Source organism: Salmo trutta, chromosome 6 (genome assembly GCF_901001165.1).
Source record: "Salmo trutta chromosome 6, fSalTru1.1, whole genome shotgun sequence".
In the NCBI taxonomy this organism is placed as follows: domain Eukaryota; kingdom Metazoa; phylum Chordata; class Actinopteri; order Salmoniformes; family Salmonidae; genus Salmo; species Salmo trutta.
The window spans coordinates 56,176,508-56,197,717 of NC_042962.1; the positions used below are offsets into that span (position 1 = coordinate 56,176,508).

Sequence of the window (21,210 nt, forward strand, 5' to 3'; positions counted from 1 at the left end):
TCATTACTAAAAGACATGAAGTCAGTCAAAATGCAACATTTCAAGAACTTTGAAAGTTTCTTCAAGTGCAGCCGCAAAAACCATCGAGCGCTATGATGAAACTGGCTCTCATGAGGACCGCCACAGGAAAGGAAGACCCAGAGTTACTTCTGCTGCAAAGGATAAGTTCATTAGAGTTACCAGCCTCAGAAATTGAAGCCCAAATAAATACTTCACAGAGTTCAAGTAACAGACACATCTCAACATCAACTGTTCAGAGGAGACTACGTGAATCAGGCCTTCATGGTTGAATTGCTGCAAAGAAACCACTACTAAAGGACACCAATAAGAAGAGACTTGCTTGGGCCAAGAAACACGAGCAATGGACATTAGACCGGTGGAAACCTGTTCTTTGGTCTGATGAGTTCAAATTTGAGATTTTTGGTTCCAATCGCCATGTCTTTGTGAGACGCAGAGTAGGTGAACGGATGACCTCCGCACGTGTGGTTCCCACCATGAAGTATAGAGGAGGAGGTGTGATGGTGTGGGGGTGCTTTGCTGATGACACTGTCAGTGATTTATTTAGAATTCAAGGGACACTTATCCAGCATGGCTACCACAGCATTCTGCAGCGATACGCCATCCCATCTGGTTTGCGCTTAGTGGGACTATCATTTGTTTTTCAACAGGACAATGACCCAACATTGACAGGCTGTGTAAGGGCTATTTGACCAAGAAGGAGAGTGATGGAGTGCAGCATCAGATGACCTGGCCTCCACAATCACCTGACCTCAACCCAATTGAGATGGTTTGGGATGAGTTGGACCACAGAGTGAAGGAAAAAGCCAACAAGTGCTCAGCATATGTGGGAACTCCTTCAAAGACTGTTGGAAAAGCATTCCAGGTGAAGCTGGTTGAGAGAATGCCAAGTGTGTGCAAAGTTGTCATCAAAGCAAAGGGTGGCTATTTGAAGAATCTCAAATATAAAACATATTTTGATTTATTTAACACTTTTTTGGCTACTACATGATTCCATATGTGTTATTCATAGTGTTGATGTCTTCACTACTATTCTTCAATGTAGAAAATAGTAAAAATAAAGAAAAACCCTTGAATAAGTAGGTGTGTCCAAACTTTTGACTGGTTATTAGGCAAGTTATTAGTTATTAGACTGGTTATTAGGCAAGCCAAAATATTATCAGATAACATTACTCTACAAGCAACATTGCAGTGATATCTTAAATAACCATTACACATCGTAATTCATCTGTATATACAAGAGGTCAGGTAAATAATCTGATTTACTCCTTCTCCCTCTGGGTTTATGAGTCTGCTGCTTACCGTAGAGGATCCTCTGAATCCTCCTTGTCATAACCGTCCCTCAGAGTCCTGGCCAGGAAGAAGATTGCCCCAGAGGCCACCAATAGGAAGCCAGCCACCGACGCTATGGCGATGCCCACCACCAGAGGTTCTGACACATACTCCTCACAGTGTTCCCCGCGGTACCACCAATTCTCTCCTACACGACATCTAGAACCACACAGAACAGCATTAGAACCATATGCATCTCAAACACACACATACACACACACACACAACCCTATAGTGAATTCATCATGTCAGTGTCCTTAACTAAACTCCCACCCACCTGCAGATGGCTCCCTTGCCGGGGATGACATCACACTTCCCATCGTTGAGACAGAAGTCCTCCTGCAGGTCACAGATACTCTGGCACGGCAGTCCGTCCACACTGAAGTAACCCACGTCACACACACACTCCGCCTCCCCGGACCAGCGGTTCACCGTGCACATTGAATACTCATTACACGCTTGGAACTTGCAGGGGTTTGCCTGGTTGCCTGGCAACAACAAATAAAACATAAACAAAAGTGTTGTGTGAGACCTCAGTTCCACCATCAGAGAACATGGTGACTCAGGGATGGGGGTTTGACTGGTTGAAGCCCACTAATTCTAAAATAACACATAAATACACCACAAAAAATATATGTTATAACGTTTCAGACTTTAGTCGTAAATTGGCTGATGATGATGTGCCCAGAGCACTTTAGTTGTCACTATCGGACCAAGTATTCTAACCCTAACTCTGACTCCAATCTTAACTCTCTAACTCTAACCTCAACCCTTAACAAATACCTTTGTCTTTTTCTAATCTGACGCCCCGTGGAGACCTTACAGTAATGTGTGACATGATTAAGCATCAGTGTTACAGTAGATGATTATGATTGGCTCAGACAGATTACAACACAGATTATACTGTAACGACCCAGCCGGCCTTAAAGAATAACACCATGGTGACTCATCCTCATTATCACACATACTGTACAGTACTGTTGCTGGTCACATTTTACATCTGCCCAGACGAGGGTTGCAAAATTCCCAGAAGACCTGGTTGGAGGATTCTGGATTTCCTGCTTAATCCCTCCTGATTCCTGGAATCCTAAACAACGGGGATATTGGTAAAACCAAGGAATTTATTGAAAGTTCCCAGAATTTTGCAACCCTAGCGCAAACAGAAGTGTCAACCACATGAGATCACCATCCACGGGGCCACAGTATCAAAGCCATTGACACATTGAAATTGTTATGTTATTTTCGTGGGCTCTTTGAGTTACAAAGTGTTGAGAAAACAACATGATTCATAACCAGAGAGTCATCTCACTTCAATGACTCAATCAATAGAGCAATCTCCTGCTGATGTGTTAATGTGAGAAGTTTGTGTTAGGTCAGCGTGCCATTGCTTCTGTTGTTGACTTTCACATCTTTCAAGATCCAATAATGAAACCTCAGCTATAGAAGATCATCCACCAAACGGACATTACTGTCAGGAAATGCTTCACAACAATGAGCACTTGTTGACATGATTTCATACATTCCCTACTCTCACTGCAGAATAACATCACTCAAGACTCAAGTATCACTTGTTTGCAGCTGAGGTTTACCTGATTCCACATCCAGTGAGTATTTGTCTATGGCCAGGTTCATGGTTTGGAAGGCTGAGTTAGCGAAGTCCTCTAGGATAAGGTAGACAGTGTTGGTGACCCCCCGAGAGACGGGCTTCCCGAACTTCATCCTGCTGTTCACCACGATGCTGCCGTTACGGAAATTCAGGATCTCCAGGTTCTGGAAGTTGCTGAGGTTGGACTGCAGGTAAGGGACAAGCTACAGACGAGAAAGAGACATTGTTACTTTATGCTTCCCAAAACACAGGGATATACTGTATCCCACAGGTACTGTACGACTTGTGACAAATCCAATAACAATGGAAACAGTTCATTAGAAAGTTCTACTACAGAATCCATTATAAGCAACATATTACAATATTCACCACAATGAAAATGGTCAAATGGACTTGAGTAGGCTGTCTCTATGCATACTGAACATTAATTTATGGCCCCCATACCCCAATGTTATTGCAGATAACCCCATATATCCTTTACCAGTTCGAGGAACCTCTGCTCCAGGGCTTTGTACTCTGTGGAACTCTTGTTGAAGAGGTCCTCAGAGAACATCATGTTGGTCACCCTCAGGCTGAAGAACACCATCAGATCCTTGCCAGGGCTCATCGCCATGGCGATGCTGCCCACGTCTGATCCGTGGGCGATGCTGGAGTACCCGCTGCTGTCCCCGTCATACACGTCAAAGGTGAGGTCAATTTCCGGCATGGGGGAGTCTGGTGCGTAGTCTCCAACCGCTTGGATTGAAGTGCCGACTTCTAGTTCGTATGTGTCGTGAGCTGGGGAAGGGGGTGCTAGCGCCATGCTAACATCTACTTCTTCAATGCTAACATCTGACTCTTCTGCTGCCTCAAGCAGGTTTTCTGTGGGTCTGAATGTTGGCTGGAAGAATGGAGGTAGGATCGTTGGGGCAATTTCAGGTGTCTCAGAGATTTCAATGTCACCATGTGGGGCTATTTCGGTGGTGGCTGGATGGTGTGTGGCTTCCTCCTCTTCCGGTACAGAGTCCGATATACGAGTGAAGGGAGATTCCTTCTCGGGGGATAAGATGCTATGAGACTCTATGACTTCCGGGGCTGCTGTACCTGCAGCCACAACAAATATTTCATCTTCAGCTAGGTCCTCCTCTGAGATGTCAAGGGATGGGAGTAGTGTGGCCAAGCGCTCTGTGACCTCCGCCCCCTGTTCCTCCAAGATCTCCACCTCTCCGTCTTCATCCTCAGGATCGGGCACCAAGAGCAAAGGTCTGTCGGTGAAGGCTTCGATCTCTGGTGGTTCGGCGGTGATCATATCGAAGATGGACTCCTTGACTGTGAACAGCTCCATGTCTATGAAGGTAGGTGACTCTGTGACTGTGGGGAGTTCAACCTCTATTGGACTGGTTGGCTCCGACAGCTCCTCAACAGAACCATGGGTCTCAGCTGCTGGCCTTTCCAACACGAGGGCCTCAGTGGTGTAAAACTGAGGATAGGGATAATCAGTGACTGGTGCTATGATGGTGAATGGTTCGCTTGGGTAATAATCGTCATACATCCCAGAGGCCTCCAGCGTCTGTATGGAGAGCTCCACGGTCAGGGTCTCTGCGGTCCAGAACACAGGGGCTTCAGCGGTGGTCGTGTAGTCAGGTCGGGTATTAATGTCTTGGGTCACAGGTAGTCTGTCCAAGAAAGGCTGTTGTGGCTCTTCCACAACTGGGGCTGATTCTGGATAGGACTCAAAAGGACCCATATCCTCTGGAGATTCAGTCAGGACAGATTCGGTGATCTCTTCCCCCTTCTCCTCCTCCTTCTTCTCTTCCTCCTTCGGTTCCACTTCTGGATCTGGTAAATGCACCTCCCCCACCACAGAATCCTCCTCCTCCTCTATGTAGTCCGTCTCCTCAGTTGTCACGGGAAACCATGGGAAGACGTCAGCCCCTTGGTCATCCCCAGAGAAGCCGGAGCCAGAGCCAGCATCCAAATCTGGGTCTACTCTGGGAAGTGCCGGGACCGGGGCCTCTGTGGTCTGTGGTTGTGAAGGGGAGGAGGTAGAGGAGCCTCCAGCACCGACCACACCATCCCCATCGGGAGTATGAGAGTCTTGCTGGGTGTTGCTGAGAAGAAATCCCTCTTCTTCAATATTTCCATTATCTAGAAAAACAGGAAAAACACATGGTTTGTTACTGGAACATGGAATCTCCCTTCTCTTCAGTGAAGGTAAACAGGGTGAAACACAGAATAGAGGAGAATCCATGAGATTAACAATGGATAAATGGTTTCAAAACTCTATTAAATCAGATTTGAATGTGTTTTTTTGTGTTGTTTGTTACTGTGTGGTTGACAGTATACAAGGTGATGTGAATGTCGTGTCGTGATTTAGGAGGTAGAAACAGGACTGCTCACTCTCTGCAGGGACAGCAGTGGTGCTGGGTGGCAAGGTGGTTTCATCCAGAACGAACACATCATTTTCACTGGCCACAATGCTACCGGAGCCCTTCAAAGGGTCCACAGGAAACAGGAAATCATCCTTCTTCAGAAAGATGTTGCTGACATCCAAGTCTTGGCCAGGAGCATCTGGTGGTTTCTCAGCAGCCAGAACATTGTCCTGACACACCAGGAAGAAAAGACAAAGGTTGATAAAAGTGCAATGACATTATTCTTACATTCTACTAACGTATGAGAAATGTATGTCTAGTAACTCACACTTAAATTAACGTCCACGTGTATTGTTGTCTACCTTTAGCCCAAACGGGAGGCTGGCAGACACGGCAAACATAGAAAATGCCAAGAATATACCTGGATTAGGCTGGCTAGAGGAAAGATAATCCTAAATCTATACAGGAATTGCCCAGACGATACACCTGGGCTGGCCATGCCCCAAGGATGGACACACGCAACTACAGTACATAGACTTACATAGACCTACATAGACCTACATAGACCTACACCACCCATGCATACATAAATTCAAAAATACCTAAATTTCCCATGCACAGATCAAAAAGCACATGCATAGGATGACAGACATGATCACGCATACATTCAACAGTCCTTATAGAAGTCAAAGTGGAGAAAAATAATTATCCTCAACATCTTCAATGAATTACAGTGGAAATTCATCCTTCTTCTATCCGGACTAACTTCAGTGGAAAGAAATTGCACTGGCACGCAGAAGATACATTTGGACACAAAAGCCAGCCCTCTGTGCCTCCCTAGCTGCAGCTGCAGATTAGTTGTGTTTTTCTCTCTCACAAGGTTGAGTTGTAGCAGAGTGTTTCTCTCTCACAAGGTTGAGTTGTAACAGATACAGATGTTGCCCTTGATATGTGTGCTTCACAAAGTAAATATTCAGAAACACAAAATACCTCACGATAAACTAAATCTGAGTGAAATTCACATATACATCGCTAGCAACAGATGCCCTATATGAATGAATGCAACAGCACAGGCCTTTTAACCTCACCATATGTTCTGTATTAGTGTCTCCTGCTCAAGGGACAGAGAAACACACACACACACACACACACTTCATCTTCCACAATGAAAATGGGCTTCCTGCAAACAGCCATGTGACTCAGTGAGACCGTCAAACCGGGTTGTGTTCACACAAATGAGCAGAGCGTCATTGTCTTTCACCACAGGATAAACAAAACGTTGTGTTATGCCCTAAGGACAACAATAAAGTTCTGTTTGGTCAAAGTGGACCCATTTAATAACGAATGGACTTCAGATGTGCTTATCTTTAACTACCAGTAACTGCCTTGTGCCTGTGTTAGACCCTAGGAAGCTTGCCATTACCTGAGAGAATGAGAGAGAACATATGGTAGTCAAGACAAATTAGACAACGCCATTCAGCCAAAACAAGATTGTAAATCAGTTTAATAAAAGGATGACAAAAAATAGGAAAAAAATGAGGGAGTAAATTCTGAGATTATTAAGTTTGTTTCCAGTCAAATGTGTCTTTGTAATTACAGTGCCGTCTATGAGAAAAGCGGATCATTCGGCGTAATAAATTCATGTCATATTTCCACTCAAACCAGATTTCTTTCTATATTTCTTAGTGATTGAACACAACTGTTTGCTTAATATGGCATGCTGACTTGCGTCTTGAGACTAGTTTTGTGGAAAATGGACTTGACTATTTTTACAGACTTTTACTGAACTGAGACAGCTGGGTATGAATTCCATTTTCCAAAGCAACTTTAGCAACAAATGACTTTCATTGCATTCATTTTAGTGTAGCCTCCACACCAACACACAATGAACTAGCAATGTCATCAACTACATATTCAGTTGACTATATTGTTAAACGGATGCGATGCACAATGTTCCTCAGGACAATGTGGAGCAGTGAACTGACACTCACTCACCATCATGTCATTGGACTCTTCTGGTTTGGTGGTGGGTCTCCCTCCCAGAAACAAGTGATCAACTGGAAAATAAAACAGTCATACACAAATCAACTGGAGAACCCTTTTCACACAAATCCCAGGACTAAACCCTTATTTAGCAGTGGTCGCCAACCCTGTTCCTGGAGCGCTCCTCTCTGAGCAAGCTTTTGTTTCAGCACTAACACACTTAACTAGATATATAGCTAGTACTAGATCAACTAATCCTCAATACTATTACTAGTCTGGTTAGGTGTGTTAGTTCTGTGCTGGAATAAAAGCCTTCTCATAATGTAGCTCTCTAGGATCAAAGTTCATGACCCCCTGTTGTACAGTTCAGCCGGTCTGTAGACCTACCTCGCTCTAGCTGCAGTGAGTCAGGGTCTACATCCAGAGTGGTGTTGCTCATGAAGTTCTCCTTGTGCAGGGCTTCAGTGATGTAGTTTCGGAAGTCTGTTATGGTGTAGACCACGGTGGGGCGTTCAACAGCGTCACGGTAAGACTTCTCCACCACGTTGGACTGGAGGTTGATGTAGTCCATGGTCTCGTTACTGATGCCTGCCCCGTCCACCTCCAGAGTCACTGCGTAGTGGACTACCACAGACAACATACCCCTAGAGGAACAACATTCATTTGATAGAGAGAGAGACACACATTGAGGAACAGAGAGAGAGACACATTGAGTAACAGAGAGAAACACATTGAGTAACAGAGAGAGACACATTGAGGAACAAAGAGAGAGACACATTGAGGAACAGAGAGAGAGACACATTGAGGAACAGAGAGAGACACATTGAGTAACAGAGAGAAACACATTGAGTAACAGAGAGAGACACATTGAGGAACAAAGAGAGAGACACACTGAGGAACAGAGAGAGAGACACATTGAGGAACAGAGAGAGACACATTGAGGAACAGAGAGACACACATATTGGGGAACAGAGAAACACATTGAGGAACAGACAGAGACACATTGAGGAACAGAGAGAGACACATTGAGGAACAGAGACACACACATATTGGGGAACAGAGAGACACATTGAGGAACAGAGAGAGAGACACATTAAGAAACAGAGAGAGAGAGACATTGAGGAACAGAGAGAGACACATTGAGGAACAGAGAGACACACATTGAGGAACAGAGAGACACACATTGAGGAACAGAGAGAGACACATTGAGGAACAGAGAGAGACACATTGAGGAACAGAGAGACACAAGTTGAGGAACAGAGAGAGACACATTGAGGAACAGAGAAAGACACATTGAGGAACAGAGAGAGACACATTGAGGAACAGAGAGAGACACATTGAGGAACAGAGAGAGACACATTGAGGAACAGAGAGAGACACATTGAGGAACAGAGAGAGACACATTGAGGAACAGAGAGAGACACATTGAGGAACAGAGAGACACAATAAGGAACAGAGAGACACAATAAGGAACAGAGAGACACATTGAGGAACAGAGAGACACATTGAGGACCAGAGAGAGACAAATTGAGGAACAGAGAGACACATTGAGGAACAGAGAGACACATTGAGGAACAGAGAGACACATTGAGGAACAGAGAGACACAATAAGGAACAGAGAGACACAAAAAGGAACAGAGAGACACAATAAGGAACAGAGAGACACATTGAGGACCAGAGAGAAACACATTGAGGACCAGAGAGACACTTTGAGGAACAGAGAGAGACACATTGAGGAACAGAGAGAGACACATTGAGGAACAGAGAGAGACACATTGAGGAACAGAGAGAGACACATTGAGGAACAGAGAGACACAATAAGGAACAGAGAGACACAATAAGGAACAGAGAGACACATTGAGGAACAGAGAGACACATTGAGGACCAGAGAGAGACAAATTGAGGAACAGAGAGACACATTGAGGAACAGAGAGACACATTGAGGAACAGAGAGACACATTGAGGAACAGAGAGACACAATAAGGAACAGAGAGACACAAAAAGGAACAGAGAGACACAATAAGGAACAGAGAGACACATTGAGGACCAGAGAGAAACACATTGAGGACCAGAGAGACACTTTGAGGAACAGAGAGACACATTGAGGAACAGAGAGACACATTGAGGAACAGAGAGACACATTGAGGACCAGAGAGAAACGCTTTGAGGAACAGAAAGACACAATAACGAACAGAGAGACACATTGAGGAACAGAGAGACACATTGAGGAACAGAGAGAAACGCTTTGAGGAACAGAGAGACACAATAAGGAACAGAGAGACACAATAAGGAACAGAGAGACACATTGAGGACCAGAGAGAAACACATTGAGGAACAGAGAGACACATTGAGGACCAGAGAGAAAAGCATTGAGGAACAGAAAGACACAATAAGGAACAGAGAGACACATTGAGGAACAGAGAGACACATTGAGGAACAGAGAGAGACACATTGAGGAACAGAGAGAGACACATTGAGGAACAGAGAGACACATTGAGGAACAGAGAGACACATTGAGGAACAGAGAGAGACACATTGAGGAACAGAGAGACACATTGAGGAACAGAGAGAGACACATTGAGGAACAGAGAGACACACATTGAGGAACAGAGAGACACATTGAGGAACAGAGAGAGACACATTGAGGAACAGAGAGACACATTGAGGAACAGAGAGACACAGTAAGGAACAGAGAGACACAATAAGGAACAGAGAGACACAATAAGGAACAGAGAGACACATTGAGGACCAGAGAGAAACACATTGAGGACAGAGAGACACATTGAGGAACAGAGAGACACATTGAGGACCAGAGAGAAAAGCTTTGAGGAACAGAAAGACACAATAAGGAACAGAGAGACACATTGAGGAACAGAGAGACACATTGAGGAACAGAGAGAGACACATTGAGGAACAGAGAGACACATTGAGGAACAGAGAGAGACACATTGAGGAACAGAGAGACACACATTGAGGAACAGAGACACACATTGAGGAACAGAGAGACACATTGAGGAACAGAGAGACACATTGAGGAACAGAGAGACACATTGAGGAACAGAGAGACACAATAAGGAACAGAGAGACACATTAAGGAACAGAGAGACACATTGAGGACCAGAGAGAAACACATTGAGGACCAGAGACACATTGAGGAACAGAGAGACACATTGAGGAACAGAGAGACACATTGAGGAACAGAGAGACACATTGAGGAACAGAGAGACACATTGAGGAACAGAGAAACGCTTTGAGGAACAGAGAGAAACGCTTTGAGGAACAGAGAGACACAATAAGGAACAGAGAGACACATTGAGGAACAGAGAGACACAATAAGAAACAGAGAGTCACATTGAGGAACAGAGAGACACATTGAGGAACAGAGAGAGACACATTGAGGAACAGAGAGACACATTGAGGAACAGAGAGACACATTGAGGAACAGAGAGACACAATAAGGAACAGAGAGACACAATAAGGAACAGAGACACACAATAAGGAACAGAGACACACATTGAGGACCAGAGAGAAACACATTGAGGACCAGAGAGACACATTGAGGAACAGAGAGACACATTGAGGACCAGAGAGAAACGCTTTGAGGAACAGAAAGACACAATAACGAACAGAGAGACACATTGAGGAACAGAGAGACACATTGAGGAACAGAGAGAAACGCTTTGAGGAACAGAGAGACACAATAAGGAACAGAGAGACACAATAAGGAACAGAGAGACACATTGAGGACCAGAGAGAAACACATTGAGGAACAGAGAGACACATTGAGGACCAGAGAGAAAAGCATTGAGGAACAGAAAGACACAATAAGGAACAGAGAGACACATTGAGGAACAGAGAGACACATTGAGGAACAGAGAGAGACACATTGAGGAACAGAGAGAGACACATTGAGGAACAGAGAGACACATTGAGGAACAGAGAGACACATTGAGGAACAGAGAGAGACACATTGAGGAACAGAGAGACACATTGAGGAACAGAGAGAGACACATTGAGGAACAGAGAGACACACATTGAGGAACAGAGAGACACATTGAGGAACAGAGAGAGACACATTGAGGAACAGAGAGACACATTGAGGAACAGAGAGACACAGTAAGGAACAGAGAGACACAATAAGGAACAGAGAGACACAATAAGGAACAGAGAGACACATTGAGGACCAGAGAGAAACACATTGAGGAACAGAGAGACACATTGAGGAACAGAGAGACACATTGAGGACCAGAGAGAAAAGCTTTGAGGAACAGAAAGACACAATAAGGAACAGAGAGACACATTGAGGAACAGAGAGACACATTGAGGAACAGAGAGAGACACATTGAGGAACAGAGAGACACATTGAGGAACAGAGAGAGACACATTGAGGAACAGAGAGACACACATTGAGGAACAGAGACACACATTGAGGAACAGAGAGACACATTGAGGAACAGAGAGACACATTGAGGAACAGAGAGACACATTGAGGAACAGAGAGACACAATAAGGAACAGAGAGACACATTAAGGAACAGAGAGACACATTGAGGACCAGAGAGAAACACATTGAGGACCAGAGACACATTGAGGAACAGAGAGACACATTGAGGAACAGAGAGACACATTGAGGAACAGAGAGACACATTGAGGAACAGAGAGACACATTGAGGAACAGAGAAACGCTTTGAGGAACAGAGAGAAACGCTTTGAGGAACAGAGAGACACAATAAGGAACAGAGAGACACATTGAGGAACAGAGAGACACAATAAGAAACAGAGAGTCACATTGAGGAACAGAGAGACACATTGAGGAACAGAGAGAGACACATTGAGGAACAGAGAGACACATTGAGGAACAGAGAGACACATTGAGGAACAGAGAGACACAATAAGGAACAGAGAGACACAATAAGGAACAGAGACACACAATAAGGAACAGAGACACACATTGAGGACCAGAGAGAAACACATTGAGGACCAGAGAGACACATTGAGGAACAGAGAGACACATTGAGGACCAGAGAGAAACGCTTTGAGGAACAGAAAGACACAATAACGAACAGAGAGACACATTGAGGAACAGAGAGACACATTGAGGAACAGAGAGAAACGCTTTGAGGAACAGAGAGACACAATAAGGAACAGAGAGACACAATAAGGAACAGAGAGACACAATAAGGAACAGAGAGACACATTGAGGACCAGAGAGAAACACATTGAGGAACAGAGAGACACATTGAGGAACAGAGAGACACATTGAGGAACAGAGAGACACATTGAGGAACAGAGACACACAATAAAGAACAGAGAGACACAATAAGGAACAGAGACACACATTGAGGACCAGAGAAAAACACATTGAGGACCAGAGAGACACATTGAGGAACAGAGAGACACATTGAGGACCAGAGAGAAACGCTTTGAGGAACAGAAAGACACAATAACGAACAGAGAGACACATTGAGGAACAGAGAGACACATTGAGGAACAGAGAGAAACGCTTTGAGGAACAGAGAGACACAATAAGGAACAGAGAGACACAATAAGGAACAGAGAGACACAATAAGGAACAGAGAGACACATTGAGGACCAGAGAGAAACACATTGAGGAACAGAGAGACACATTGAGGAACAGAGACACATTGAGGACCAGAGAGAAAAGCTTTGAGGAACAGAAAGACACATTGAGGAACAGAAAGACACATTGAGGAACAGAGAGAGACACATTGGGGAACAGAGAGACACATTGAGGAACAGAGAGACACATTGAGGAACAGAGAGACACATTGAGGAACAGAGAGAGACACATTGAGGAACAGAGAGACACACATTGAGGAACAGAGACACACATTGAGGAACAGAGAGACACATTGAGGAACAGAGAGACACATTGAGGAACAGAGAGAGTCACATTGAGGAACAGAGAGAGACACATTGAGGAACAGAGAGAGACACATTGAGGAACAGAGAGACACACATTGAGGAACAGAGAGACACATTGAGGAACAGAGAGACACATTGAGGAACAGAGAGACACATTGAGGAACAGAGAGACACATTGAGGACCAGAGAGAAACACATTGAGGAACAGAGAGACACAATAAGGAACAGGGGGACACATTGAGGAACAGAGAGACACAATAAGGAACAGAGAGACACATTGAGGAACAGAGAGACACATTGAGGACCAGAGAGAAACACATTGAGGAACAGAGAGACACAATAAGGAACAGGGGGACACATTGAGGAACAGAGAGACACATTGAGGAACAGAGAGACACAATAAGGAACAGAGAGACACATTGAGGAACAGAGAGACACAATAAGGATCAGGGGGACACATTGAGGAACAGAGAGACAATAAGGATCAGAGAGACACATTGAGGAACAGAGAGACACAATAAGGAACAGAGAGACACATTGAGGAACAGAGAGACACATTGAGGACCAGAGAGAAACACATTGAGGAACAGAGAGACACAATAAGGAACAGGGGGACACATTGAGGAACAGAGAGACACAATAAGGAACAGGGGGACACATTGAGGAACAGAGAGACAATAAGGATCAGAGAGACACATTGAGGAACAGAGAGACACAATAAGGAACAGAGAGACACATTGAGGAACAGAGAGACACATTGAGGACCAGAGAGAAACACATTGAGGAACAGAGAGACACAATAAGGAACAGGGGGACACATTGAGGAACAGAGAGACACATTGAGGAACAGAGAGACACATTGAGGAACAGAGAGACACATTGAGGAACAGAGAGACACATTGAGGAACAGAGAGACACATTGAGGAACAGAGAGAGACACATTGAGGAACAGAGAGACACATTGAGGAACAGAGAGAGACACATTGAGGAACAGAGAGACACACATTGAGGAACAGAGAGACACATTGAGGAACAGAGAGAGACACATTGAGGAACAGAGAGACACATTGAGGAACAGAGAGACACAGTAAGGAACAGAGAGACACAATAAGGAACAGAGAGACACAATAAGGAACAGAGAGACACATTGAGGACCAGAGAGAAACACATTGAGGAACAGAGAGACACATTGAGGAACAGAGAGACACATTGAGGACCAGAGAGAAAAGCTTTGAGGAACAGAAAGACACAATAAGGAACAGAGAGACACATTGAGGAACAGAGAGACACATTGAGGAACAGAGAGAGACACATTGAGGAACAGAGAGACACATTGAGGAACAGAGAGAGACACATTGAGGAACAGAGAGACACACATTGAGGAACAGAGACACACATTGAGGAACAGAGAGACACATTGAGGAACAGAGAGACACATTGAGGAACAGAGAGACACATTGAGGAACAGAGAGACACAATAAGGAACAGAGAGACACATTAAGGAACAGAGAGACACATTGAGGACCAGAGAGAAACACATTGAGGACCAGAGACACATTGAGGAACAGAGAGACACATTGAGGAACAGAGAGACACATTGAGGAACAGAGAGACACATTGAGGAACAGAGAGACACATTGAGGAACAGAGAAACGCTTTGAGGAACAGAGAGAAACGCTTTGAGGAACAGAGAGACACAATAAGGAACAGAGAGACACATTGAGGAACAGAGAGACACAATAAGAAACAGAGAGTCACATTGAGGAACAGAGAGACACATTGAGGAACAGAGAGAGACACATTGAGGAACAGAGAGACACATTGAGGAACAGAGAGACACATTGAGGAACAGAGAGACACAATAAGGAACAGAGAGACACAATAAGGAACAGAGACACACAATAAGGAACAGAGACACACATTGAGGACCAGAGAGAAACACATTGAGGACCAGAGAGACACATTGAGGAACAGAGAGACACATTGAGGACCAGAGAGAAACGCTTTGAGGAACAGAAAGACACAATAACGAACAGAGAGACACATTGAGGAACAGAGAGACACATTGAGGAACAGAGAGAAACGCTTTGAGGAACAGAGAGACACAATAAGGAACAGAGAGACACAATAAGGAACAGAGAGACACAATAAGGAACAGAGAGACACATTGAGGACCAGAGAGAAACACATTGAGGAACAGAGAGACACATTGAGGAACAGAGAGACACATTGAGGAACAGAGAGACACATTGAGGAACAGAGACACACAATAAAGAACAGAGAGACACAATAAGGAACAGAGACACACATTGAGGACCAGAGAAAAACACATTGAGGACCAGAGAGACACATTGAGGAACAGAGAGACACATTGAGGACCAGAGAGAAACGCTTTGAGGAACAGAAAGACACAATAACGAACAGAGAGACACATTGAGGAACAGAGAGACACATTGAGGAACAGAGAGAAACGCTTTGAGGAACAGAGAGACACAATAAGGAACAGAGAGACACAATAAGGAACAGAGAGACACAATAAGGAACAGAGAGACACATTGAGGACCAGAGAGAAACACATTGAGGAACAGAGAGACACATTGAGGAACAGAGACACATTGAGGACCAGAGAGAAAAGCTTTGAGGAACAGAAAGACACATTGAGGAACAGAAAGACACATTGAGGAACAGAGAGAGACACATTGGGGAACAGAGAGACACATTGAGGAACAGAGAGACACATTGAGGAACAGAGAGACACATTGAGGAACAGAGAGAGACACATTGAGGAACAGAGAGACACACATTGAGGAACAGAGACACACATTGAGGAACAGAGAGACACATTGAGGAACAGAGAGACACATTGAGGAACAGAGAGAGTCACATTGAGGAACAGAGAGAGACACATTGAGGAACAGAGAGAGACACATTGAGGAACAGAGAGACACACATTGAGGAACAGAGAGACACATTGAGGAACAGAGAGACACATTGAGGAACAGAGAGACACATTGAGGAACAGAGAGACACATTGAGGACCAGAGAGAAACACATTGAGGAACAGAGAGACACAATAAGGAACAGGGGGACACATTGAGGAACAGAGAGACACAATAAGGAACAGAGAGACACATTGAGGAACAGAGAGACACATTGAGGACCAGAGAGAAACACATTGAGGAACAGAGAGACACAATAAGGAACAGGGGGACACATTGAGGAACAGAGAGACACATTGAGGAACAGAGAGACACAATAAGGAACAGAGAGACACATTGAGGAACAGAGAGACACAATAAGGATCAGGGGGACACATTGAGGAACAGAGAGACAATAAGGATCAGAGAGACACATTGAGGAACAGAGAGACACAATAAGGAACAGAGAGACACATTGAGGAACAGAGAGACACATTGAGGACCAGAGAGAAACACATTGAGGAACAGAGAGACACAATAAGGAACAGGGGGACACATTGAGGAACAGAGAGACACAATAAGGAACAGGGGGACACATTGAGGAACAGAGAGACAATAAGGATCAGAGAGACACATTGAGGAACAGAGAGACACAATAAGGAACAGAGAGACACATTGAGGAACAGAGAGACACATTGAGGACCAGAGAGAAACACATTGAGGAACAGAGAGACACAATAAGGAACAGGGGGACACATTGAGGAACAGAGAGACACATTGAGGAACAGAGAGACACATTGAGGAACAGAGAGACACATTGAGGAACAGAGAGACACAATAAGGAACAGAGAGACACATTGAGGAACAGAGAGACACATTGAGGAACAGAGAGACACAATAAGGAACAGAGAGACACATTGAGGAACAGAGAGGCACATTGAGGAACAGAGAGACACATTGAGGAACAGAGAGAGACAATAAGGATCAGAGAGACACATTGAGGAACAGAGAGACACATTGAGGAACAGAGAGGCACATTGAGGAACAGAGAGGCACATTGAGGAACAGAGAGACACATTAAGGAACAGAGAGGGGTGCCCTCATCTTGGATAAGGTTGCATGGCTCAAATGTCTCAAGTAGAAATGATTGTTACACTTTACTTTGAGCCCACAGGTATAATGAATTATAATGCAGTCATAATGCTCTCATAGGGATCACAAGTGATTCCCAGTCTGATGAATAGATGCCAAATAGTAAGACATGTCATGTTGGACGTAATAAAACATTATAAGAGCTGAAAAAACACTTAAAACAAGACATAAAAATTAGGGAAAGTGCTGTGAAAACATAATTAGTGATTGTGTGAGTTTACCCACCAGGGTTGGTTAAACCGGTCCTAGCTTAAAGAGGTCCTAGCTTAATTATTACAGAGGTCCTAGCTTAAAGAGGTCCTAGCTTAATTATTATAGAGGTCCTAGCTTAAAGAGGTCCTAGCTTAATTATTACAGAGGTCCTAGCTTAAAGAGGTCCTAGCTTAATTATTACAGAGGTCCTAGCTTAAAGAGGTCCTAGCTTAATTATTACAGAGGTCCTAGCTTAAAGAGGTCCTAGCTTAATTATTATAGAGCTCCTAGCTTAAAGAGGTCCTAGTTTAATTATTACAGAGGTCCTAGCTTAAAGAGGTCCTAGTTTAATTATTACAGAGATCCTAGCTTAAAGAGGTCCTAGTTTAATTATTACAGAGGTCCTAGCTTAAAGAGGTCCTAGCTTAATTATTACAGAGGTCCTAGCTTAAAGAGGTCCTAGTTTAATTATTACAGAGGTCCTAGCTTAAAGAGGTCCTAGTTTAATTATTACAGAGATCCTAGCTTAAAGAGGTCCTAGTTTAATTATTACAGAGGTCCTAGCTTAAAGAGGTCCTCGTTTAATTATTACAGAGGTCCTAGCTTAAAGAGGTCCTAGTTGAATTATTACAGAGGTCCTAGCTTAAAGAGGTCCTAGTTGAATTATTACAGAGGTCCTAGCTTAAAGAGGTCCTAGTTTAGGCACAGTGCAGTCAAAAACGTGATTTTCCTGTGTTTTATAGATATTTCCACACAATGAGGTTGGAATTTTACTGTGAAATTGTGAAAATGATGATAATGCCCTTTAAGTATAAGAGCTGTTTGAAAAGACCGCCTGAAATTTTGTGTCTGCAATGGTGCCGATGCACTGAGCTATAATGACTGACAGGCATTGGAAGTATGCTTGTAATGCTGGTAAACATAGTGTGTAACAACTGACCTGAAGACTGTGGCAAGCAAGCAGAAAACATCTAACCATGCAGTATGTACGGTAAAGGCTTGGTTCTTTGGCTCAGCCAGACACAGCTGCACATGCATATCCCATTAGTAGATATACATGTGAGATAGACTCAGTGGGATTTGGGTTAGCTCAACTGTGCAGTCATAATGGTTGAACTGGGAGTGATAGCATCGCAATGAGATGGATTTATCATGCTCCAGTGCACTTTCACACAGGTATCTAGCCTGTTATTACAGCACTCTCCAGGACGTCATCAACTGTAATGTGCGTATCAGTGGTCGTTGTCATGGATTTAGGAGCCATAAATCCTGACATGTGAATGCATTAACAGTAACCAGGTTTCCAGCCATCCTTTTTATGCGAGTAAAGTACATGTTGGATTTAAAAATGTCACGACAGGCCTGATGGGAACAGCAAATCTGGCGACAAAACAAATCCGCTAGACAAGGTGGGAATTAATTATGCGAGATATGGCGGCGGAAACCCCTTTATGTGCATATATTGATAAATATTGAGGGTCTTATTCTGGTGACATGATGATCGATGCTTGGTTGGCTGCCGTTTGACAAATAAAAATGATTATCATAACAATCTCATCATTAAAGTAGCCTGCTGTATATGCTATCTGTTGGCTAGAGTGCACATGCCAAAACCATACTGGGCACATTAACTATATAATTCACTATATAATTCACTATTTGTGGTGAAAAAAACATCATTAGAGTTGTGAGGGAAACCCATTTAACTTGGATTTTTTATTCAGTACATGGGAATTTAACCGCAAAAGTTATTTCCATGTGCACTACATCACCACGCACAGCGTTTTATCCGCAACAAGCATGTGGTTTTTATGCAGATTTTAGAGTATTCGCATGAACATCTGTAGCCAATTGGATGTAAACCTTGTGAGACCGTTATTTGGGTCAGAAGAAAGAAAATATGCTTACCTTTGGAGGTCCTTCTGAGGCCTGGACACATTTGGAAAAGACAAAGAAATATTAGAACTTGATATTGAAATAGCATATTGCCTGTTCAATTAAATAGTATGATTTATAGGTAGTAGCTCAATGGATGTATAGCTGTTAATGACGCTTACCTGAATTCAACTACAAAGACCTTCTTGAATCCTGGTAACCTTTCAAATGCATCTTCAATCTAGATGAGAATGATGAAAAGAAAACACACTTAGTTAATTACCACGTGAAGTTGGAGTTTTTCTCAGGAGAATGAAAAAGGTCCCCCCTGTTCGCCAGTCATGCCTGGGTCTACAGCAGTACTGTGAATCCTTTACGCCAATAGTTAGCAATATCATTCTCAGTCCAGGACCACATAGTATGATCAATTACTGCAGTATAGACAAAAATCAAGTCAGTCCCCTGTTCAAGTCTGTGTAGTGGCTGTCTGTGTGCTAAAGCTATCCTCTAGGATCTGTGCCACCTCCCTTCTTTCCCCTCTTGGCCAGGAGCAGTAAGGCTCTGTCCTGTTACTTATTCATCCTCTCTGCATCTCAAGTGGCACCCTATTCCCTATTTAGTGCACTACTTTTGACCCGGCCCCAAGGGGCTCTGATCAGGTCCAGGTCAAAAGCACAGCACTATATTGGGAAATAGGCGGCCATTTGGGACACAGCCCATGTCTATAACTAATGGCCTCTGCTCTGACATAAACTCTGGCTCTGCTGGAGAAAAGGCCAAAATGTGAGGTGGCAACATCCAGCGATGGGAATACACCGTCCGTCACTGTGGGTTCCCAGCAGAGGACATGTTTCCAGAGCTGTCACACTGACTGGTGTACCTCTGATTTTTACAGGCAGCTTTCTTCCTGTTCGCTCTGTAGTGAATACAGTATATAGCTGGCAAGCCCGGACAACCAGTACAACATTCGAAAGCTGATTACAGAAAATAGATACAGTAGAATACATATATATCTTTCAACCTCTTCCGAACTTTCTGTTTGTACTCTGTACACGCAAAAGTTAATCATGTAAAATACACTGTACAAACAAAACATTAGGAACACCTGCTTTCCATGACAGATGGATCTCTTATTGATGTCACCTGTTAAATCCACTTCAGTCAGCGTAGAGGAAGGGGAAATGACAGGTTAAAGGATTTTTAAGCCTGGAGACAATTGAGACATGGAGTGGGTATGTGTGCCATTCAGAAGGTGAATGGGCAAGACAAATTATTTAAGTGCCTTTGAACGGGGTATGATAGCAGGTGCCAGGCGCACCGGTTTGAGTGCTTCAAGAACTGCAACGTAACATTTTCCCGTGTGTATCTAGAATGGTCCACCACCCAAAGGACATCCAGCCAACTTCACACAACTGGAAAGTATTGGAGTCAACATGGGCCAGCATCCCTGTGGAACGTTTTTGACACCTTGTAGAGTCCATGCCCTGACGAATTGAGGCTGTTCTGAGGGCAAACGGAGGTACAACTCAATATTAGGAAAGTGCTCCTAATGTTTTGTACACTCAGTGTACATCCTGTATGTCAAAAGTAAGGAAACAAAAACAAAAGCGGGTGTCAAAAAGGACGGGACCAAACAATTGCTTTTATCAAGAGCCTGCACGGGGACAGCAGAATACCAACTCTACTGTACCTTATGGGTGAAATGTTTGGCCACGCGTTGGTAGTAGAAGCTAGAGGGGTCTCTCAGGGCGTCGTTGTAGTTCTCTCCCTTCAGCTGGATGCTGAGTTCCACCACATGCTCCTTCATGGGTGTGGACGGCCTCGTCATGATGTCCTCGATCTCATTGCCCAGCTAAACACAGGACACAAAAACAGTTCACAAACAGCTCACATCATTA

General features: G+C 43.9%; 1 protein-coding gene across 1 annotated transcript in view; it reads right to left on the reverse strand.

Moving 5' to 3' along the window:
• LOC115195166 (titin-like) overlaps nucleotides 1-21,210 on the reverse strand; it is a 34,149-nt gene that overhangs the window by 5,088 nt on the left and 7,851 nt on the right. Inside the window, exons 7-16 of the mRNA XM_029754965.1 lie at nucleotides 21,003-21,164; nucleotides 19,495-19,553; nucleotides 19,346-19,366; nucleotides 7,678-7,934; nucleotides 7,303-7,364; nucleotides 5,336-5,537; nucleotides 3,438-5,083; nucleotides 2,940-3,159; nucleotides 1,628-1,838; nucleotides 1,321-1,509 (exon numbers count right to left, since the gene is read on the reverse strand). Of these exons, the coding sequence (XP_029610825.1) occupies nucleotides 1,321-1,509; nucleotides 1,628-1,838; nucleotides 2,940-3,159; nucleotides 3,438-5,083; nucleotides 5,336-5,537; nucleotides 7,303-7,364; nucleotides 7,678-7,934; nucleotides 19,346-19,366; nucleotides 19,495-19,553; nucleotides 21,003-21,164 (3,029 nt within the window). The remainder of the gene's footprint in view (nucleotides 1-1,320; nucleotides 1,510-1,627; nucleotides 1,839-2,939; nucleotides 3,160-3,437; nucleotides 5,084-5,335; nucleotides 5,538-7,302; nucleotides 7,365-7,677; nucleotides 7,935-19,345; nucleotides 19,367-19,494; nucleotides 19,554-21,002; nucleotides 21,165-21,210) is intronic.